Raw genomic sequence first — 23,918 nt, forward strand, 5'->3', positions numbered from 1 at the left:
GGTCAAACTAGGACCGCTAAACTCCAATTCTTTAGGGGTTAGCTAGATTTCTTTATTCTGGCTTATGCTAGGATTCTACCGCGCTCTTAACCTGGACCACAGACCCATCCACCTCCCCCAGTCCCAATCCTTGCATATGGGGCAACCAGGCTAGTTTCGGGCTCGGTGATTTGGGGAGCTGGGGTGGAGGCGACATGAGGTAAGCCGAGGCCTGTGAGAGAACAAAGGCAGTCGGGTCTGTCTTAGGGGTCACCCTAAAGGCCAGGGCTCCCCTCAGTCTGGTCCAGCTCCGGCGACTGAGCCCGGGGAGCAGGCCTCCCCTCGTGCCAGGCCACCATCAGCGGCAGCCTCCTCGCAGGACTCCCCTTCTCGAGTCCACCCCACACGCTGAGAATCTTTCCCTTCCCAAGCAGGCTTAGCAGAGTCCCCCATCGCCCCTACCCCACCCCTTAAATAGTTGTTAGGCAAGGACTGCTGAAGCAGGCGGGTAAACCAGGAGTTGCCGAGAGGTGAGCAGGCCAAGGGAAGGGTACGGGGAAAATGGAGGGGTGGAGGCGGGGCAGGTTGCGGCGGAGGATGAGGATACAATTGCGACTGCGCGGCTCAGTCTGGACCGGGCCAAACCAGGCCAAACCAGACCAGCCCGGGCCGGGGCCAGGGCGCCTAAGGACTCTCGTTCGTGAAACAAACAACCTGACTGGATCGGAAGGTGGACAGTTAGTTGCCATACTAAATTAATTCCCTGCCCTTTGGGGCTATCTCTGGGGTAGGGGAGTTCGAAAAACTGAAGGCGACATTCCCTTCAGCACCTCTAAAAAGGTCGCTTTCGCTAGCCCAGGTTTCCGCTCTCCCCCTCCCCCCCCGTTATGTAATAAGGACGCGCAGCGATTGGTCGGAGCCGACCGGAAAAAGAGTCGGTGTGCAAGTTGGGGTGGGGGTAGAGGAGGGAGCAGGGGGGTGGAGCCAAAAGGAGATAGAAGGGAAAGCGTGGAGGGAGGGGGTCGGGGGAAGAGTGGGTGCGCGCCTAGCGCTAGGGGAATAGGGAAAGCAGTCGCCGCTGCTGCCGTCCCCTCAGTAGCAGCCTGGAAGCGTGGGCGGGCGTGCTCGGGCGCGTGTGCGCGCGGCGTCGTGGGGTCTCGCTCTTCCGATTGAGGCGGGCGGGAGCGTGCGCGCGGCAGGCGTGAGGCGCGGACTGTTGTGCGCTCCCTCTCTCCTCTCTCGGGCGGGCGGGCGGCAGCGGCGGCGGCGGAGGCCGTGCGGGGAGCGCTCAGTCTCTCACTCAGGTCCCTCCTCCCTCTCCCTCCCTCCCTCCCTCCCTCGCCCCGCGCGGCGCCTCTGACGCCGGACTGTCCCAGCCCCGGTAAGCGGCTCCGGGCACCGCAGCGGCGGGAAGGAAGGGGCCGGGAGGGGGAGGACAGAGCGAGCGAGGCTGGGGCCCGGGCGTCCATCCCTCCTGCCGCAGCCCGCCCCAGGCGGACGGAGTGGGGGTGGAGGCCGGCCCAGCTGCTACGGGAGGGCCCGGGAATGAAGGGCATAGGTTTCGGGGAGCGTGGCCTTTGCTTCGGGGTCAGTTTGGGGAGGGGGCAGAGCAAAGGCTAGAGGAAGAGGGGGTCGCCAGAAGTGCACGGGACAGGGCCGGCTCCTAGATGGCTCACGCGTGGTAATAGTAAGGGAGGTAGCGCGTGGGGTCCACCTGCGTAAGAGGGAGCTGGCAGAAGCCCCCACTCACCTCCGAAAAGATGGAGTCAAAAGCTGGTGTCAAGAATGGGTTTGATCTTGGTCTGCCTCCTGGACTTGAAGGGCTTTTTTTAGGGGTGTACAGATGGTGTGGGGTGAAGGCACTTCCTCGATCCAAAAATAACAATTCCCTCTTTCTCATTTGTTTGGGTTTTGGAAGGATTTTCTAGTATCCTTCCCCCTTTTTTCTTTTCTACTTTAGACTCTTGGAACTTAAGCCTTCTAAGAAAACCCATTCCTTTTGCTCCCCCCTCCCCCCATTTTACAACCCCTACCAAAAGACCACTTAAAATGGAAGAAGAGGTGGTGGAACTCTGAAGGTCGAGCATTTGTAAATTACTTGTTGCATTGCTTCAGGTTATGTTACCATTGTTCCCTGACATCTGAGAAAAATGAATCTCTACTTTTGAATTCGTAGAAAACTTTGTTGACTTGAGACCTGGCCAAAGTTTAGCTATCAAGAAACATGTCATTTTGCAGTTCTTTCAAAAAGGAAATCACTACTCTGTAATGTCAGAACTGAAGGAACTTCTCTTACCCCCTCCCCCTCAGGTTTCAATTCTTAATTTTGCCTTTTTTTTCTATAGAAAACCTTTTAACTAGATGAGAAGAGGATAACATGGCTTTCCTTTTGGTGGTCTGAGGGAAGCCGTGAGAATGATTAAATGAAACCTGTTATATAATACTATATTTTTTAATGAAGTGAATGCCTCCCTATTTTATAAAACTGGGACATTTTTCCACAAACTGGTGGCATTACTTTGTACACTGTACAAAAGTAATTAATCAGTGTATTGGGTCCAGGGAAGTACTATCCTAACAGCTTATAGAAATTTCTTTCATCCTAAGAAACTTCTGGAATTCTCTAGTGGCCTGCCATTTTAGGATAGGAAACTTTGGAGTTCTGTTCCACGGTTTAAAAGTTAGATACCTACACGGTTTAAAGGTTAAATCATGGCAAACTAAAAAAGTACATTAAGTTACTGGAACACAAAAGATTTGAAGTATAATATTTTGATTATAAGAAATACTATTGAGACTTTGGTGAGTCTGATATAAACTGGAAACCATCTTTCCATTGAAGCATAGTAGTAAAGACAACTTTCATTGTATTGTAGAGATAGTGATTTGAGTACCATTAAATTTTGAAATAGAACACACTTTTAAGTACTTCATAAGTCCTAGATTACAAAAACCCAAGGATTGGGGTGGGGAATCTATTCCATACTGATCTATTTTCCATTTCATGTTACCAAATTACTATTGAAACCTTTGCTATCTATGGTGTAGGGTGAGGGGTAAATCAGTCAAGATTAGGTTAGTGTATTGAATATTCTTAAGGTCTGTTACAAATATGTAACCTTGGTTCAAAGCCTAAAGATTGAGGAAAGCTTGTTTTGGCTTTTGGTTTTTAATTTAAATCTATTGCTAATGGCAGATTGTTTAAAAATGTACTTCAAGTTTTTGCTTTAACTATTCTTCTAACATGACATCTATTTTGGGGGGAAAAATCACATGTAGCAGATACATGAAATTTAGGATTTCTGGGTTAGGATTATAAGAGAAAATGTATCTGGTAACATTGTTTAAGTAGGATTTGTTCAGGGCTGGGTAGGTATGCATTAGTCTATTAAGTGTATATGTGTATATAATAAAGGTCTAAATGTCCATTTTAGGGTAGTATGCAGACATGTTTAGAAGTATACTTGTGATCTACCATAATACAATTCTTTTTAGAAGTGTATTTAATCTAGGTACTTTATGAACTAAGGAAAAGGTTAGAGCTGGCCTAGAAACCAGGAAGAGATTGGGAGTTCAAATCCATTCTCTGGAACTAACCGGGACCCTGGCAAATCACTTCTCAGTGTTCTAGAACTTCAGGCTGCCCACAAAACTCCTGAGGGTCCAAATCAGATTAAAATGTAATTGGGAAATGATTAACAAAATAAATTAAAATACACTGCGGCATAATATTAAATGGTGGTTCTAAGTCAGTGTGCTGCTGGCCAGAGTCTTTTTCTAGATAAATATAAAGTCATAACTTACCTGGGAAAGTACCAGCTGGCATTGGTATCAGGAGTTCTCTATACCAATAAAATCCTAGGTTAGGTATATTTCTTTAAAAAGCCTGATTTATACACAGCTCTAAAGAGAAAACTTTTTTTTGAAGTGCTTACAAGCACTTTCCATATATTATTTCTTGTGATACAACTCTGTGAGGTAACTAATACAGATATTAGTATATACATTTACAAATGAGAAAAGTTAAATGAGTTTGCCTGACTCCTAAGTGTTAGAAATTAGTTTTGAAATAGTGATTTTCCTAAGGGAAGTGTAGGGCTTTTATTTTTATTATGATTTCTACCACTAGTATTTGTGGCAGGATAATAATAAAACAATTTTATTGTTCAGTCATGTCTGACTTCATGACCCCTTTTGAGGTTTTCTTGGCAGAGATGCTGTAGTGATTTGCCATTTGGGGAAACTCAGGCACACAGTGTGTCTCAGAGTCACCCAGCTAGTAAGTGTCTGGTTGGATTTGAACTCAGGTCTTCCTGACACCAGATCCAGTTTTTTATGTACTTCACAGCTCTCTAAAATTGTCAATATTGTCTTGTGAGGTTGGTAGTGCGAGTAATAGCAACTCTGTTTTATAGATGAGGAAATAAGGATCAAAAGGTGAAATAACTAACCGTAATCTTGCAACTTAATAGCAGAGTTTTAATTCAAACCCAAGGCTTCTGGGTCCAGTTGGAGTGCTTTCTTTCCAACTGATCTTTATGTTGCTGTTGCAGGTTGTGCAGAAAGGTTCCTTTGATTATGTTAAGGCACAAAGAATAGATGAGTTTAGTTTAATTTTCCCACCTGATCTATTTGAAATGGATTTAGTCTTGAATTTTGTAAATTGAGGCAGCATCAGAAAGAATAATTTTTCCAGAATGTTTAGAGTGGAATACTATGAAACTTGAGTATGTTCTTTTCAAGAGAACAATTTCTACCTGCTGCTCTGATCACGTTCTTGGGCATTAGATGACAGATCTTCTTTCTCCTGTGTTGTAAGACTCAAGCCGCAAATTTACTAAATGTGGGGGAAATTGCTAACAGCTTAAAATGTAGAGGAACTTTTCATTGAAAATATTTTAATTTTAGTTAACTCAAAATTTTAATTTCATACTTAATGACATCCTCCATATTAAAACTTGCATTGTGTTAAAAGTGTTCTGCTGAGGATGTATCATTGGCATTCCTTCTGAACAAATTAATGGCTAGTTATTAACAATAACAAACTTTAACATTTTTTTGTTTGTAGATATGGCTCGTGGACAGCAGAAGATTCAGTCTCAGCAGAAAAATGCCAAAAAACAAGCTGGACAAAAAAAGAAACAAGGACATGATCAGAAGGCTGCTGCTAAGGCTGCCTTGATATATACCTGCACTGTCTGTAGGGTAAGGGAGCTAGAAGACCTGGTGTTTCTGTGGATCATTATTCTATACTTAGTATAAAGTTCTGGTATTCATGATAACTAGATAAATCAAATACCTAGTTCCTTTAGGCATGGTTTTTAGTGATGCTATCACATATTGTATACTAATGAAGATAACAATCACTCCTTATCGTTTTTCATGTTTTTATTCCCAGTGTCCAACATAGGAGGCACATAAATTCTTACACATGCACTAGCCCAGTCCCTTGTTACCTGTCTAGAGCTGTTCTAACTACCTCCACTCTTGTTCCTCTTATCAATTTTCATATTGCTGCCAAAGTGAAATTTCTTATACATAGAGCTTTCGTGTTAAATAAAAATGGTGTGTTCTGGACATACCATTTGGCACCTTACTACATGGCTAGTTTAGGAAACATTAAATATAAAAGAATCCAATGAATCTTAGAGTTGCCTTTAAAATATAAGCATTTTGACTTTTGTCATTTGTTTATTGTATAGTCAGGGTGTGTTAGCATAATTCATTAGAATGTTAATCACACTGAGAACAGGTCAAGTTTAGTATGTGTAACTGGTTTAAAGATGAAGAGGGACCTGTTAGTGAGTAACAGGCCTAAGTCCTATTATCTGATCCACAGGAGCATTGAAATTCATGGGAAAGGAAGGCAATGTACTATGTACAAGGAGGATCCTAGGCTGGGGGGATGAGGAGGGAGGTAAATAAAGATGGTAAGATACATCCATAGCTTTTGCTCTCAAAGCATATTGTACCTTAGTTGAAAAAATACTACTGAAATGGTCATGCTAGAACAAGAACTGATAGATTATTTCTAAAATGAATCATCATTAGAGTAGATGAAATATCTCCTTGCTAATGGTACTTTTAATAAGATGGAAATAAAGTATGATCGTAGTCAAATTTTACTGATATAGATTCTAATGTAAACAGTGGGAATCTTACTGTATGAAGAAAAATTTTCTTCCCTAACTTAATTTTTTTCTCTATTCTCTTTTTATCCTTTGCTTCTTCATCCTACCACTTCACTAGACACAAATGCCGGACCCCAAGACCTTCAAACAGCACTTTGAGAGCAAACATCCTAAGACTCCACTTCCTCCAGAATTGGCTGATGTTCAGGCATAAAGTTGTTTACAGGTCATTGATTTTTTTTTTGTTTGTTTGTTTTAATGTCAAGGTTGTCCAAGAGGACAAAACTTATCTCCTATAATTGTGAGATTAATTTGTCTTCTGGCTGAGACTTGATAATTGCTTCCCCATCTTAAGAACTTAATAATTTTACTAAAAGACCATTTTGCAGTACTCATACCATGTCTTCAGAACACCAAATCTATTTTAACTTGTACTACTACTGCTGCAGCCAAAAAAATAAAAGAAAGGGGAAGCTGATCAGCCCTGATCCTGGAATGGAAAAGATAAATCAGCTTGAAGAGAATAGTTAATACAACAACCGTATTTTGAGAGACTTTGCTCCCAGAAATGATGCAGGCTAATGTGGGTGAGCAGGATTATGCAGGTATTTTACTAAGTGCACATTGTATTCTAGTATTATAGGACAGAAATTAGTCATGTATTATAATTGCCAGAAAACAATCAATTTAACTCTTGATGGCTTATTTGGATGCCCCTTTCCCCATTATATATACATACTCCTTTAAACCATCTTTTACTAAACTGGTCAGAGATCTATTGTGGGTAGTAAAAACCCAATTAATTAGCTATAAATAACAACCTAATCTAAAGACTGCTTTCTATAAAACTCAAGTCATTGTCAAATGTCTGGTTTGTTTCTTTCTTGAGAAATATAAGCAGTGTATAATAGTAGTGTTGTATAACAGTTACATTCACTGAAAGCTATTCTTATGTTTTTGTAGGTGAATTCATGGCACCTATTGACTCTTCTACTATCTCAGACCTTAGGTAACAAACCTGCAGCTGCTTTTCTAACAAACTGTTGATCAGCAAAAATAAAGGGGCTACAGAAACTCATTTTTATGCTGTTCCCTTTTGGGCTTCATGCAAAGACAATTCTGTGTAAATGTACAGTTGGGCCTTGATTTGGAAATTCTGAAAATCAGTCCATCCTTGTTATAAAAATTTTTTTACAATTGTAATTATATTGATGTTCATATTGTGTAAAATAACTCATTTAATAAAGTAGTACTTTGATTTTACAACATCACAGGATAAATGCTTGTAGAAGTTCTGTTCCACCTTTACGCATCTGCCTTAAAATCTAATGAAGACATCAGCTAGAGTTGCAAATGCTTTATCTCTTACCCCTTTCCCATCAAGTTTATTGGCTATTCAAACTAAAGCAGAATCATTAGTACATGTATTCTATTGCATTACTTTAGGTAGACGGCTAATGAAACAAAAGAAGCATTGATTAACTGCTTTCATATACTTGATAAATATTTTAGTTTGTGGGTTTGTTTAGTAAAACTCCTTAAGAATTATGTGCCATTTCCCTTTCTCTAGTTGTGCTTGTATTGGATGTACCACTACTGAAAACAACCTGGGATAGGTTGTGAGAAGGGAATTGCAAATTTTGATAAAAATAATCATCTTGTTGACCCTGAATGGGATATAAATAATTGGTTTATGAACAGCTTACAAGTATTTGGTAAATGATTGAAGGAATTGAATTTTCCTTGTGAAAAATAAGGTATGAAGTCTGCCATAGTGGGTGAAAAATTATTTAACCATTTTACATAAGAGTAAGCTTGGAAAATTTATTACTATAAGTTGGTTTGTCTTTGTTTTATAATATGTCAGTTTCTTTCAGAATTTTTCTAGATAGTTTTAAATTGAAAATTATTCTGAAAGGATTCTTTTAAAAATTTGCCAAAGTAATTAGAACAGGAATTAATTTAAATGGACCAGTTTTATGACTAGTAAATGTCATGAACAGGAAGAAAGGGAATGGCAGACTTGAGCTAAGTACCCATATTGGTGTCATTGACTTTAAGAGTATATTTTAATCTTTTTAAACTCTTAAAGACCATACACATTGGGTTTGGGTTTAAGGTCTTAGACTAGTTTTAAATCCACATACTTATTATATAGGTATGTTAAAGGTATTTGTGGAGAAGAGAATTTAAATGAAGTAAAACCCTACCAGCTGAAGAGAGGCAATGTTTAGAAGTGGATCCTCAACAATTTATTTTAATCAGAACTAAAAGATTAAGTTTGTTAATACTGTATTTTAACGGATTTTTTAAATGAAGATAGGGAGAATAGTATTCAAACATAAACTTTTAGGGAGTAGCACACACTGGTAGCAGCTGGCTCTTACACCAGATTCTGTCCTTTATCTAATTGTCACTGTAAATTCTTTCTATGGTTTTGCATCATCCACCACATTGTATGTATTACTGTTTAAAATGAGGTTTTAAGGAAAAGATCTTATGGAGATAGTGGGTGAGAAAATTCTTACTCTTTACCTGACCAAAAGAAAACCTTTTAATACCCTTTTCCATTCCCTAAATGTTACATGACTTGGTTATATGGTATCCTAACATTGATTCACCAGAAGGTTAAAATTCTGCCTTTTAATTCATGTGCTAGGTATTATTCTGGTTAATTTCAGTTAAAAGGAAGTATTTGAATATGTATGTTTTTTCAATGTTTAGTGAAGTTTTTCCATTTAAAAAGAATTATCTTTGAATTTCTTTTTTTCTTTCAGTTGCCTTACTAATTGTATAATTTTTTAATAAAAGATTTTTATGTTTGTATTCAGTTCATTATGAGAAGCTAAAGAACCACATTTAAAGCTGTATCACAGTGATAGGAAAAATAACATTTATCTTGCATAAAACCGTTAATTCTCAAACTTAATATGTGAATTGTTCTATCAGCTACTCTTTTTTTTTTTTTGGTTGTCATGTGTGAGTTAAATCTTCAGCAGGGGAAAATCTTTTACGTTTCAGAGCCCTAACTGAATATTTTTGTAATTTGAAGATTCTATAACAGATCTAATTGTTATGCTGTCTTCAAAAGACTTAATAAAATATATTGAGGGAGAATTTTTTTTCATTTATAAGGAGATATCAGTTGCTGAAGGGACTGGGGTTAATAGTAAATTTGTTTCCACTCTTTCATATGACTATACCCCCTGTTAATTAACACACTGGAGGCTCAGTTGTGTGCTGTAATGTCTTATTAAAGAAAATATTAAAGAAAAAGTAGTGTAAAATCTATTTCTTGCTTGTTACCACAGAGGTTTTTCTCTTTATCCTCCCTTTTAGTTTAGGGAACTATTCAGCTTTTGAGTGAAATTCACTAGCTATTTCTAAAACAAGTTCTGGAGTGGCAGGAGGCCCCTTTTCATTCTTACGCTTTTCTTGACAACACACAATCAGAAGTTAGTTGTTCCTTTGGTTCTTGAGAGAGTACCTTTTTAAGACTAAGAAGGGTAATTGGATCTCTCTTAGGCCTTTTCTTATTCTGTGACAGTTGGGAGAAAGAAGACCCAATGTCAACATTCTAAAACTTAAATTACAAACTAAAAACAAGTTTGCTTAGATTAGTAAAATGTTTTTGATTAAACAAATTCCTAATGATCTTGATAACTTTTTGAAATGTTAGGAAGTAGAAAGCTTCAGTTAAAAAGACCGGGGCAACAAAATAATACCTCATTACATTTAGGTGCACTAGAATGAGAAAAGCACTGCTTTAAGATTAAAAAAAAAAAGTCATTCCTAAATGAGACATCTCTGCTCTTTTGACAGTCCTTTTGTTAATGTCTGGAATACAATGAATTTCACTAAGGGAGATGAGTTTGTGAAAAGTTTTTAAGTTAGAGAATTACCAGCAAAATTGCCACAATTAGATATAGCTCTAAGAGGATTTTGAGCCTGATAAGTTTAGTGTCAAGAGCCCTGAGAGAGTAGGGTCTGGTTCAATGGCGTTGGGAAAATCTGCACCTCCGCTTCTTTTAAAATGGGATTAGAGGGAAAGATCTTTTAAATAATGACTCAACTCTGAATAGATCACTTAAATGTCTCAGCTTCACTTTCCTTATCTCTAAAATGGGGATAATACTTTATCTTATAAAATTAATAGTGAACCACTACTTTGCTTTAATAATTAGCTAAAAACTTTTCCTTAGTTAAATAGGATATATGAAATAGGTTAAATGTTTATTTTTTTATATTTAATAAAGTTTTTTTCTTTAATAATTTAAAGTATGTTATAACCCCTTTTGGAAATGCCACATTCTGAATTAGCAATTCAGAGTTGTTAGGCATATGCTAAATTAACAATTGACATTTTCTTAGGGGGGAGTAAGTGTTTTTTAAATTTGCATTGAATTCCAAAAGGAGAGTTTGCTAATAAACCAGAAATCTCAAATATATTAAAATGATCCATTATAGAAATTTCAGAAACTAGCATTTTTTTTAAGACAACTAGTTATAGTTGTTTCCATTGCTATGTTTGGGAAATTGAACAAATGTATAAAGTTCAATTTGTATTCCTAAATGTTGGTTTCAGGATTAAGCCAAAAGTCAATTTTTATCACTTTTAATCTTTACCTAATTAAGGACTGTTCAACTGGTTATGTGTAAGTTTTGTACATGGACACACACATAAAGACATATAATACATCAGCTTTTCACTGCTGAGAATTTTTTGTGTGTATATAATATAATGAAAAGAAATGTAATTTTCATCACTTTATTTCTTTAAAAGGTGTTAGATAGTTTTGGATTTGTTAATTTATTCATTAAAAATATTGTCACAGAGACAAAGATGTTTCCTAAACCTGGTTTTAGATATACTCTTACTCCTTGAATCTGATGCATTTTCTGTTTATAGATACTTTTCTAGTAGATTCTTAATTTATAATTAAATGTTATGTCATCAGCAATTTTCCTTAGGCTGACTATTTACCAGTTAGGATGATATAACTAAATTTTAGTTCAATTTTCAGGACTATTTAATAAGCAGCATTTGTATCTGCAAATATATATACTTTTTCTTTGTAATTAGTAATTCACGTTATATTACTGATAACATCTTTAACATCTGAAAAGTGCATTTAGAATTCAATATTTGTAGATTTAAGGATTTATATGGATGAAAAAGGCAATCAGTTTCTGATGCATGTTCCTTTTTATCACCTTCATTTAAGGTAACAATATAATGTCTGTTTCCAGACCTGCTTTTCACAGTTATCAGTTCCAAAAAGGCTTCTTTCTCTGTGTAAACAGTTTTTCTTCTAATATAAATGCCATCTCCACTTCCTCAATAATAGCACTTTTGTTACCAAGGTTAGATTCCCAAGATGATAGAGAAAATGCTGGGAAAATCTGTTCTATTTTATGTCTGTTGTCCTATCTGTAAATGCTTTTTAAACATGATCTGGCTTAGTTGGGTCTCATACCAAAACTTTTTCCAAAATTATTTCCCCCTCTACCGATTATAGTTTTGTGACAAAATGATGCTTATAATCTTCCACTATCCTGTTGTTAAAAACTTTCCAAATAGATCTATTTGCAGATAATATTGTGTTAATTGCATCAAGCTCAAGAGCTTCCTAAATGATACTCACAGCTCTCAACAGTTAGATTTAACAATCCTCACAGGAAAAACAAGTGGATCAATACTTCCCTGACTAATATGTATGTAATGGTCTTATTACCAAAGCTATAGCATAATGTAGATAAGGCAGTCTATTGAGTTAGGACTTAAATGGTCAGTGCATATACCTTGCTCTACTATTTACTAAAGATGGACAACAAAAGAGTTTGGATTTAGGATTAGGATGAATATTTGAGAAGTTCTGTAACACTTCTAATCATCAGACTGCTCTCTTCTCACACACACCCACACAAATCTTTTTATAATACTCTCCCAGGGGTCAACCATGAGTGGTAATCCTGGTCAGCCACATTATCTTTGAAAAGTAGGCTGTTAGTAGTTTGTAGCATATTGCTAAGGGAGTGTACCCAGGAAGTAGCAAAAAAAAGGATCTCCATAAAATGTGTGATCTAAAAAAGGCAGTGGGATGTACTTAACAGAGAAAATAATCTCATTTGTTGATGGCTGGCCCCAAGGGTTTCATGAGTGTCTCTGAAATGTTAGAGGAAGGGCCTCCAGCATATTAGGTCAATTCAGGAGGGGATGTGCTCAAGAAAAGATTTAACTATCTTGTGGTATCATTGGCAAATGATCCTTGAGATTGAAATATCCTGTGAGGTGGTGATGCCTTTGATCCCACCATCAGGCATGTATATGTATTAAGACTGAGCTGCAGTAAGAAGGAGAATGGGTTGTTGAAACATCCAAACTCGTCATATGGTATTATAGAAATCTGAATTTGAAGTCAGGACAACGTAGGTTTCAAATGGCCTTTGATCCTTAGTTGTATGATAGAACTGTGGACTAAACATTGTACTTCTCTGCCCCAGTTTCCTCATCTGTAAAGTGAAGATATATATCTGTAGTACTAATTTCTAATGGATTTTTAAGTGTTTTGTAAACATTAAAGTGCTTATGGAAATTCCAGTCAGTAAATTCCCACCATGTCCAAGGCACAGGACTAAGCACTGGGGACACCAAGAAAAGGCAAAAGAAACTTATCTAATGGGGGAAAGAACACCCAAACAAACAGCCTTGCACAGAGACACAGGATGCATTGGAGATAGTAGAGGGAAGGCACCAGCATTAAGAGAGTGGTCAGGAAAAACTTGTAGAAGAATTGAACGTTGGGATTTGAGGGAAGCCTAGAGGTGGATTTGAGGAGAATAATCCTCCATGTGGGGAGCAACCCAGGAAAAGGCCAGATTTAGAAAAGGGAGAGCTGGGGTCCTGAAATTGCAGAGTACAAATAAAAAAACGACATCTTTGTGTACTTGGGTAACAATTGCACCAATAGTTTATTCACCTGTGTTTAAAGTGCAGAATGCAGTAACATAGATATTTCCTCCAGTTTAGATATGTGGGTATTTAGCCTAGAGGAAAAAAACTTGAATAGGGACATGATTACTCCTTTGAGTATTTAAAGATCTCAGTGGAAACTGGATTAGCCTTGGCCTGCTTAGCCTCAGAGGGCCATATGAGAAACAATAGGTGGCCATTACAAGGGGACAATGGTGATAGGAAAATTCTTAGCAATTAAAATTGAAATGGACTGTCCTCCAGTGGTCACTGTACTGGCTTCTCCCCATCTACCCTCCTACCTTTCCTCAAGGAAAGGGGCTGGAAAATCACTTCTCAGGTGTGACCTAGAAAGGATTCATGTTAAAGTACTAGAAAGCCTTGATTTAACTTCTGTGTGTGTTATGTGATTCAGTGGCATGGATCCTTTGCTTTATATAAAAGCTACAATGCCCATCTCATTGAATAAGCGTTAATTTTTCTTATTTTGTAACATTTGATCTAAATGATTTCCCAACAGTTTGTAGTGGAGGTTGCTAATGCTTTAGATTGAATAATACAATTAGTTTAAGTCAGGACCAATTAAATGAATGGGCCTAAAAAGTAAAGGAGTGAATGAAATCACTCAGTCTAGAGGTCTCTGAGTCCATGTCTTTGACCCTATTCTGCTCAATACTTTTGACAGTGGCTTGGATGAAGATAAAACATGACACACTTACCAAATTTGCAGACAGCACAGAGCCAGAAGGAGAGATTATAAATTGGATACAAAATCAGACTGGCAAGAGTTTGTTGGGGCTGAAATTCCCAAAGATAATTTAACAAGGACAAGTAAAAGGGTCCCCACTTAGGACTGGCATCCTGGTCTAGTATAAAGGGTCCTACATTTATAGTCAGAGCAATGGGGTTAAAATCTTGGCCCTTTTTTCCTGTTTAGCTACCTCTGTGCCTCTCCCTACCAATAGAGTTGGGACTAAATTATCTCTAAGATCCCTTCTAAGTCTCACATAGATGCCATGCATATGCACATGGTAAGCATTGTACTTGGTAAGAGGAATGGTCATGGAGAAGAATTATTAAGACTTGCCCTGTAAGGCAGAATTAGGAGCCACAGGTGAAAGCTGCAAAGATAAAGTTGGGCTTGATAGCTTTTGATAACTTTCATAAATAATTGGTTTTCCTAGAGATAAATGGGTCATCCAAGAAAATTCCCCTTCACTATAGGTTTCCTATCCCTGGAAAACTTCCATGCAAAGACTAGAATATCACTTGTCTAGGACATTATTGAAGGAATTCTTATTCAAGGTGGACAGAATGTTGTCCAGTCCCTCCCTACTTTTCTGATCCCTTCTATCTAATTCAGATTATGTGGTTATAGAAATGCTGCCTTCTCCACCCTCCACTTAACCTTGTTAATTTGAATTATTATTGATGATAATAACAGAGGTGATGAACTTTGTTTATTGTGAACCTTAGATGTCTTTGGAATGAATGCCATAAAGCAGAGGTTCTTAATCTGAAGTCCTTTAATTTGTTTTAGAAATATTTTGATGCTTTTCAATATAATTGATTACCTTTATATTTCTGTGTATTTTATTTTGTGCATTTAAAAATTTTATTCTGAGAAGGATTACATAGGCTTCCTTAGACTTCCAGAGTTCAGCACAGAATACACACACATACACAATTTAAGAATCCTTGGTAGTGTTTTGCTTTCTTTAGATTGTCATATTCAACATTTTATCTCTTCTCCAACATTCCTTCCTCTTGCTCCATTAATAGTTAAAGATACATCCCCTCTATCCCTTTAGGACATTATGCCTTGTTGCTGATCATCAATAAACTAATTCAGAAGAAGGAAGGTCCTGATGGCTGATAATGGCTAAGTTGTTATTATCCCTTTTAGAGATCTAAGCCTGAACTCTAATAATTGGTCATTTCAGCCCTTTTTCAAGTTTGCACATTTTGGAGATGGCAGATCTTTTGTTCGTACCACTCAAATCATATGAGTATCTTAAAAGTACACAAAGTTACCTCTGCTCTCACCAGACACATTTCTTGTTACATACGCTGGGTCTCTTGGGCGGGTGTTTTTGTGGGATCCAGAAGAAGGAAGGACCTCTCTCGAAGGAGCAGAAAACATTGGCGGGTTGATGTTCTAATTACAGCAAAAACCAGGATGGAAATTCTTGTCCCACCTATTCAGGACTTAACAGAAAGAAAGGTGTATCCATTAGAATATTGTCAATGATCCTGAAACTCATAATAGAAAACTTTGCTTTTTTCCCATATTTCTTTCTTTTCATTTATTTGTATGAGAAAACTCGGAATGAACTCCCTGAAGATGTCCAGTAGTTAACCCTTTAAAAGACCCTGACAAGCCCTTGGTATTCATTGAAGGGGAAGGTTCCTCACAACTGATAAAAGGCAGTTTGGGACTGGACTCAGACCTGAATTAGAACATTACCTCCAATGGCTAGTATGACCTTGGGCAGCTGTTCTAAGCTCTCTGAGCCCGTTTCTTACAGGCTCTCTATCTCATTATCTGTAAAGGGAAAATGAACACTTGTGCTCCCTACGTCATCGACCTATCTGAAAGAAAGCTTTGCAAACTTGGAAAAGCTGTAAAAAATGTCAAGACAAAACAAAAGGCAATTTGATATATAGCCAAAAGTATCAAACCTGGATTGGAGAAATGAGTTCAAATCCTACTTTTAACTTTGGACAAATCACTTCATCTCTGTGGACCTAACTTTCCTCATCTGTAAAAATAACTAGCATTTATGTAGCACATTAAGATTTGCAAAGCACTTTACAAACATTTTTTTACTCAATGTCACAAATCTAGGATATAGGTGTAATATTATCCCCATTTTACAGATGAGAACAGTGAGGCAGACTTGCCCAAGGTCATAAACAGCAAGGAAGAAAATGAAGTATTTATCAATCTCACAGGAATGTAGCAAAGATCAAATGAGACATTTAAAGTATGGCTAATGTCTGCTGCTATTAAATGGGCTAGAATTTGAGTCTCACCATACTTCACTGCCCCTTATTGCTTATACAATTCTGTCTAACTCAAATTCCTTTTTTAAAAATATAGCATTCATCTATTTTCAGAGTTCTGGAACCACACATTCTGGAACAACCACATTTCGGTTGTTCTATTCCTCACTCTCAGACTTTCCAGGGTAACCCATTCTGGGCCCCAGTTTTATTATCTATAGAAGAAGGGAATTCAAACTCAATGATTTCTGAGGTTCCTTCAGCACTTAGCACTGTGCCTTGTACAGAGAAGGTCCTTGAAAAATACTGGCTGATTAGATTTCAGTCCTAAACATAGGATCGTGTATGAATTGAATTAGGTTCAAAAAAATCAACTGCACAGATCTCTTTTCCCCCAGACTCTCTCCCCCACCTTATGGCCACAGAAGGCATCCCAAGCTTGGTCCTTCCCCATGCCTGGAATGTTCTCCTGCCTCATCATCCCCCAAAGACTTTTCTGACTCCTTTTGAGTCCCATCTAAAATCCCGTCTTCTCCTGGAAGCCTTTCCCAATCCTGCCTCATTCTTGTGCCTTCCCATTTCTAATCATTTCCTATTTATCCTAGATTTAGCTTGTTTATACATATTTGTTTGTCGTTTCCCCCATCTGATGGTGACCTTGAGAACAAGGATTGTCTTTTGCCTCTTTTTATGTTTAAAAGCACCATGCCTGGCACATAGTAGGCATTTAATAAATGTTTAATGAGGCAGTTAGATGGCTTGATGGATAGAGAGCCAGACCTAGAAATGGGAGTTCCCAGGTTCAAATCTGGTCTCAGACAATTTCCTAGTTGTGTAACCCTGGTCAAGTCACTTAACCCCCATTGCTTACCACTCTTATGCCTTGGAACCCATTGATGCTATTGCTAAGATGGAGGGTAAAGGTTTAAAAAAAAGATTTGTCAACAATGATGTTTCATAATAGTTATTTTCAAGTAATTGAATATGGAAAAGAAATCAGTGCCTGTCCTCCACCCCTTGTTCTTTGACTCTAGATGAGAGAACAGTAGGCACATTTTTACCCAATTTTAGACAAATCAATAAAAGCCTTTATTAAGCACCTTCTATGTGCCAAGAAAAAGTCCTGGTGATTTAAGCTATTTTTTTTTTAAAGGTGAAGCAAGTTTTCTATCACTGGAAGAATTCTTTCTATTTTTTTTTTAACCCATACCTTCCGTCTTAGAGTCAATACTGTGTATTGGTTCCAAGGCAGAAGAGTAGTAAGGGCTAGGTAATGGGGGTTAAGGGACTTGTCCAGGGTCACACAGCTAGGAAGTATCTAATGCCAAATTTGAACCCAGGACCTCCTATCTCTGGGCCTGGTTATCCATCCACTGAGCCACCCATCTCCCTCCTGGAAGAATTCCTGAAGAGGTTATATGACATTTAAATTTGTTAGATAGACAATTTGCAACCCAAAACCCTACCAAGGAGAGCTAATTTCTAAAGTCTCTACAAAGGACTTTAAATTTACAGTTAATGAAATTCAATTGAAATCATCCCAAATGGGTCCTGGGATACAGTCATCTTTACTTGAAATCAATCCTTTGTATTGTCCTTATTTCTCTACTTTTCCAGTACATTGTGAATTCTACCATCCATCGGCAATATCCTTATTTGTACTGTACTCATCACCTGGGTCTTCTCCACAGCAGCTCCTGCTTTATACTGAGGATAATGATGCATGCTGAGGACTCGCCAAACATATTCCCAGTTCATTAGTCACAAGTCTAGAACTTCAGTCCACTTCAGTCACTCATGGGGCTCCTTTGATATCCCGATGCCCCACCAAAGCCTTCCACCATCTTGGAACACTGAAATTCCTCTCTCTGACCACAGTGTCCTATCCTATGTCTCCCTTCTAATCTTTTCTTTGAAACCCTTTCCTCTCAGCATTGACGCTAGGTGTTGGTTCCAAGGCAGGAGAGCAGTAAGGGCTAGGCAACTTGTCCAAGCTCATACACCTAGGAAAATGTCTAAGGTAAAATTTGAACCCAGGACCCTCATGTCTTCAGTCCTGGCTCTCTCTCCACTGAATCAGCTACCTGCCCCTCTCCTGAGCTCAGTCTTACATTTCCATCTGTGTCCTAGACATCTCAAAGCGATATCTCAGGCATTTTAAGCTTCCTATTTCCCCAACTGGATTCCTTTTCCTCCGACATGGAGGAGACATTCCCATCCACGCTCAAAAGCTAGGTGTGTGTATCCCTCACTCGCCCTCTCCTCCCTTATGCAGCCAGTCTGCTGCTAAATCCAGTGGGCACTCCCCATCTCCTGTATAATCTGCCTCCTTCACGTTTCTGACTCTGCACCCCTCCTGCTGCAGGTATCTCAGGACCACTGCAATGGCCTCTGGGGTTCGCGTTCCTCCTTCCGCTCTCCCACCATAGCCCTTCTTGCTCACGTATCAGCGATCTCCCTTTGAAATTTTCCTGTCTGACCATGTCACTCCCCACTCAATAAACTAGCAGCTCCCCAGCCCAGGACACATCCCAGGATCAAATCTAAAAATTGATATTTAAGGCCCTTCAGAGCCTGGCCCCTCCCTCCTGTCCCAGTCTGACTCCCAAACTGGTCCCTGTTATTCCTTAAACAAAGCCCTCCACTGCCTGATGGTGCGTGTGTCGCTGGCTGTTCCTCGAGCGTGGAACTCTCGCTCCTCCTCTCGGTCTCCTGGCTTCTTTCCACTTCTCCATAAAGGCTCACCTTCTGCATTAAGTCTTTCGCCGCCCCCCATTCAACGCAAGTACCTTCCTTCTGGAATTACCTCCGACTTCTCTAGAGACCGCTTTCTGTGCAAGAGTAGTTTTCCTATTGTCTCCCGGTAAGACTCTAAGCTCCTTAAACCTGCGGGCACGTGGCGTTTTTGTCTCGCTTCGTCTCGTAGCACTCGGCACACATTAGGAGTTTAATAAATGGGTGTTGACTTACTGACCATTGAGTAAGACTCTTTCTTCATCCTCTAGGCAACTTCCGGTCATGTCGACTCTCCCGCGTTCTGAGATCGATCAGCCCTGCTCTGCCTCACTTTGCTAAGCTTTATACTGTCTTCCCACCCCTAAACCCCTCGCCCATTTATCCTGCCTGCCCTCAGACCTTTCCAACCCCCAAAGCTGTAATATTGCCTATTTCTGCCTGTCCCCAACTCTGCTCAGTGCTTCTGAGAACCTCCGGAAGAAGAAAGCCTAATCCCGAATCATACAATTTCAGAATTGGAAAACAGCTGAGGCCACTGGGTCCAACCCCCACAGGAAAGAGGAGCCCTCACCGCCGACACTGGACAAGGGACAGCTAGCCTCTGCTCTGTCCTCTACTTTTCCTGACCCTCTCTAGATGCCGGCCGCTCTGGCGCCTTCGCTCCTCATTGTGGAGAAGGGGCGACTTGTCCCCGGTACCTGGACGTTCTTCCTCTTCCCCTTCAGCTCCTAGAATCCCCAATTCCCTCCAAGGTCCAATTCCAGTGCCATCTCCTACTCAAGACTTTCCTGGAGACAAAACTCCAGGGGGTCAGTGATTCCCCCAGTTCTAGAAATGACTTTGTACTATTCACTTCCTGTATGTTTTATATTTTCACTTATAGCCTATCGTTTCCCCCCATCGAATTTGAATGCTCAAGGTTTTTGTTTCTGCTTTTGTCTCCCTGGCCCTTTATAGAGTTTGTGTTCAGTTGTTTTTCAGCCCTGTCCGACTCTTTGTGACCCCGCTTGGGGTTTTCTTGGTAAAGATTTGTTTGTCATTTCTTTTCAGCTCATTGGACAGCTAAGGAAAGGGAGTCAACAGGACTAAACGATTTGTCTAGGGTCATACAACTAAGCATCTGAACTGCATTTGAACTCAGGTCTTTCTGACTTCAAGCCTAGCACTCTACCCACCCCGACACCTAGGATCCCAGATTTAATGCAGATTTACTGGTCATAAACCAATTCCCTCGTTTTAAAGGTGAGGAAACAGGCTTCAAGAGATGAAGTCTCACCCAAGCTCAAGCAGGTAGAAAGTAGGCTATTCATCAATCAGATTTTCTTTTGCTTTTCTTTTCCTTCTCTTGATGGCGGCTCTTTTTTCTCTCTCCTGTCATCATGCCTGTTTTGAGTCATTGCCCTCTCTGCCTCTTAATCTTTTAACCATTCAAATCTAGGAAAAATCCGAAGGTTGCCAGGACAAGGCCAATAACTCTGACTCTTAAATCAGGCTAATTTCACACAAAGGACCCAGTCAGTAAGCCCTGACCTATTGCACTGGGCTTTGTCACAGCTGTTTTCCTCACTGCTGAGACATTTTTTTCCTTATTTGTAAATGTATATGATTAAAGTAATTGGCTGTCTGCCTTATGAATACAAAGAGGACTGTGAGATTTTATTGGGTATTTTTGATGTTGATCTAATGTAAACTGTTGGACTTGAGAGCCCCCCATTACCACCCCCCAAAACTTTATCCAATAATAATGTTATAATTCTTTTGCTGGGGTGTGTATACTTCCTCCACTGAAGCATTCCGCAATACTAACCACACTTTAGTTATCAATTGTTCAACAAGAATTTATTAGAAGCTACTATCTGCCAGCAGTCAATCTTTGTACAATTCTATGATTAATAAAAAATAAAAATAAAACCTGGTAGCTAACTAAACTGGTCATTTCTCAAACTAAGATTTAATTTGTTATCTCTCCTCTCCTTTCCGTTTATCTAGACTTTTGCTTTCACTGATATAGAGGGAACTTCCATTGAAGAAGGTCTCTCCACCAGAAGAAATTGGTATTTTTCTCTAGGATTTAGACTTAGAAAGCTGCCAGAAGCTCAGAAACTTATTCTTGATCTCATGGCCATTATATGTCAAAAGTAAAGCTTGAACTCAGGTCTTCCTGACATTGAGATCATCTCTCTACCCACTACTCATAGGAGTCCTTGAATGGCAAACCCCCCAAACCACCATCTGCTCTGAACAGAAAGTTCCTCCCAAGTAGAAGACCCAGGAAAGCAGTGGTTCCCAAAGGGAATATTGTGAATTTCTTTAGGTGTGCTATGAAATTTTATTCTATTACAGATAAAAATTCATAAATAATCCTAATATAAATTTATTATTGTTTAGTCCCGTTGGATCCAACTCTTCATAGCATCATTTGGGGTTTTCTGGGCAAAGATATTAGAGTAGTGTGCCATTTCCTTCTCCAACTCATTTTACAGATGAGGAAATTGAGGCAAACAGCATTTAGTGACTTCCCTGGGGTCACACAGCTAGTTAGTGTCTGAAGTTGGATTTTGAACTCAGGTCTTCCTGATTCTAGGTTCCCTCTACTGTGCCACCTAGATGCCCAAGTGTGGCCTGTTCAGAATACATGCCATGGCAAGAAAAGAAGATGCAAAAGAAACAAAACTTGCCTGGTATTCCTAATCTCAAAATAGGTCAGACCTTGAACCATCAGAAAAGTCAACAAAAAAAGACTGCTCTTCTTGAACAGAAACACAGTATGCTCCAGTGTCTCTTCTCCCCTTATATTGCCAACTTAATCATTCAGTGCACCACCATTCTTGGAGGCAAGGAATACTATAAGTTGGTGAGCAAAGGAAGTTTAGAGATCACTATCCCAGACCTTGGAGTCCAATAACTTTGACTTTAAACAGTTCTACACCACGGTACCATAGGAAAAAAATTAGTCAGAGGTATTATCTGATAGATTGTTTTTAATCCAACCAAATACCCCAAGATTGTGAATAAATATAAATTGTTTCACTGTGTTAAATTATGACCTGCAAAACAAAATTATTTAGATGGAAACCTATGTAAAATCTTGAAAGATGAGAACTTTTTTATTCTACACGTTAATAGTTCCTCTATTAGTTAATAGTTAATATTAGTTAATAGCTCCTTTCAGGGCTCCTCTCTGGTGCCACCACCAAACCTTTTTTTTTTTCTGATTTCCATTCCCCTGGCCCCAAAATTAGTACTTTGCCTGCACTGAGGGAATTATTTTGGGTTTACTTTGCATATATTTTGTGTTTCTGAATTTGTATACCTATTATTTCTCTCCAGTATAATTTTTTTAAAACCCTTACCTTCCTTCTTAGAGTCATTACTGTGTTTTAGTTTCAAGGCAGAAGAGTGGTAAAGGCTAGGCAATGGGGGTTAAGTGACTTGCTCAGGGTCACACAGCTGGGAAGTTTCTGAGGCCACATTTGAACCCAGGACCTCCCATCTCTAGGCCTGACTCTCAATCTACTGAGCTACCCAGTCCAGTAGAATTTTTATTTACACATTTTTTTTAAGGAAACGCAATTAATTTACTGTAGAAGATGAACTCATTCATCTTAAGAGAAGGAATGGAAAGACAAATAACCAGAAGCAATTAGGGATTAAGCAATTACTAAGTGACAGGCAATGTGCTAGGTTCAGGGGATAAAAAAACTAAAAATACTCCTTTCCTTAAAAGATTGATATTACAAGTGCTTGCTAAATTGAATTTAAAAATTTGTAATAAATGCTTGGGGAATTAAATGAGAGAAAATTTTCTTTTCTTTTCAAGATCTCCTCTCATCTGTATTGAAAACCCTTTTATATACTCTGAAGCACTATAAAGCTGGGAGGAGGACCTACTTTATCATAAATCTATTTAATTTTTGCCTCAAAGGGCCTCCTAAGACTATCTGGGTTTTGGACAGAATGTCATAAACAGGACTATGAATTCAAAAAGGACCAAAACATAATTTGTTCCTTTAAAACAAATATGACTTTTTTTTTCTTTTGCCAAGATTAGAGATTTACTCAAGCCAGTTTCTCAGGAGAGAAATACTGTATCTCAAATAGAGCCAGCTGTGTGCAATTAATTCTTCTGAGCCTTATAATAGTCAGCTTCAGTCTTGGGCAGTGGAGGACTTGCCTTCTGTTCTCCTGAAAGGAAATTCTCTGCTTCTCTTCTGGACTTAATTCAGACCAGCAAAGGGGAGCTGGTTGGTGATGCGAAAGTGATGGGGGAACTCTGAGAGAATGAATCTGACTGTGACATTTTGAAGTGAAGGATAGGGAATAGCTTGAGCAGGAAATCATGGTGATAGATTCCAGCAAGGAATGGAGATCCAGAGAAATGAGAAATTATGAAAATGAGATTCTAATTATACAGTATAGAGCAAAATTTTCTTTTTGGTTAGTTGTATATAACTCTTCATGACCCTGTTTGGAATTTTCTTGGCAAAGATGTTGGAGTAGTTTGCTATGTCCTTAAGTTCATTTTAAACTGAGGAAACTGAGGAAACTAAGATTAAGTGACTTGCCCAAGGTCACACAGCTTGTAAATGCTGTAAGGATGATATTAGAAAATAAGTATTGTTTTATTAGTTTAGGGATAAGAAGTAAAGTGGCTGCTTGAGAAAAGAACTGGAGTTTGAAGCAGAGCTGAGAGAGTGTGTTAATTTCAACTGCTGACAGTTATAACCATTTTTCTATGTCAACTACTCTCTGGCAGTTGGGAGTTGGGCTCTGGTAGTTGGCAGACACACTCTCAGAGACTCTCTGTCAGGGCTGGAGGAGGTAACATCTTTGCCTCTCTCTCTTTCTGAGGAAAAGATCTGAAGGAGTTCAGTGTTTTCCTTTCCCAACTTGGGAAACACTACTGACTATTTATTGTGGTTTTTATAGATTGTTTAAATCTGAGAAGACCAAAGAAAACCTGGTCTTTGGTTTGGACACTTGATTCTTGTTGAGACTCAACCAGCTAGCCTTTGTTTTTTTTATAACGGTAAGGTGAAGTTAAGAATTATATGGATAATAGTGGTAGTTTTTATTTAGATAGTATAAATTTG

The 23,918-nt window shown here is 39.0% G+C and overlaps 1 protein-coding gene across 4 annotated transcripts; it reads left to right on the plus strand.

Moving 5' to 3' along the window:
• Positions 1–266: 266 nt before the first annotated feature.
• On the plus strand, positions 267–9,386 carry ZNF706 (zinc finger protein 706). Of its 4 annotated transcripts, XR_008917541.1 has the most exons (5): positions 540–709; positions 5,048–5,184; positions 6,229–6,336; positions 6,560–6,715; positions 7,074–9,386. XR_008917541.1 is itself a non-coding variant. In XM_056823249.1 (4 exons), exons 2-3 carry the CDS (start codon positions 5,050–5,052, stop codon positions 6,322–6,324), a joined length of 231 nt encoding a protein of 76 aa, XP_056679227.1. In that variant the 5' UTR covers positions 267–509; positions 5,048–5,049; the 3' UTR covers positions 6,325–6,336; positions 7,074–9,386. The 4 variants fall into 4 exon arrangements, 3 of the variants coding, with proteins under 3 accessions (XP_056679227.1, XP_056679224.1, XP_056679226.1); XM_056823249.1 differs by lacking the exons at positions 540–709; positions 6,560–6,715 and adding an exon at positions 267–509; XM_056823246.1 differs by lacking the exon at positions 6,560–6,715.
• Positions 9,387–23,918: the final 14,532 nt, after the last annotated feature.

Source organism: Monodelphis domestica, chromosome 3, assembly GCF_027887165.1.
Source record: "Monodelphis domestica isolate mMonDom1 chromosome 3, mMonDom1.pri, whole genome shotgun sequence".
Lineage (NCBI taxonomy): Eukaryota > Metazoa > Chordata > Mammalia > Didelphimorphia > Didelphidae > Monodelphis > Monodelphis domestica.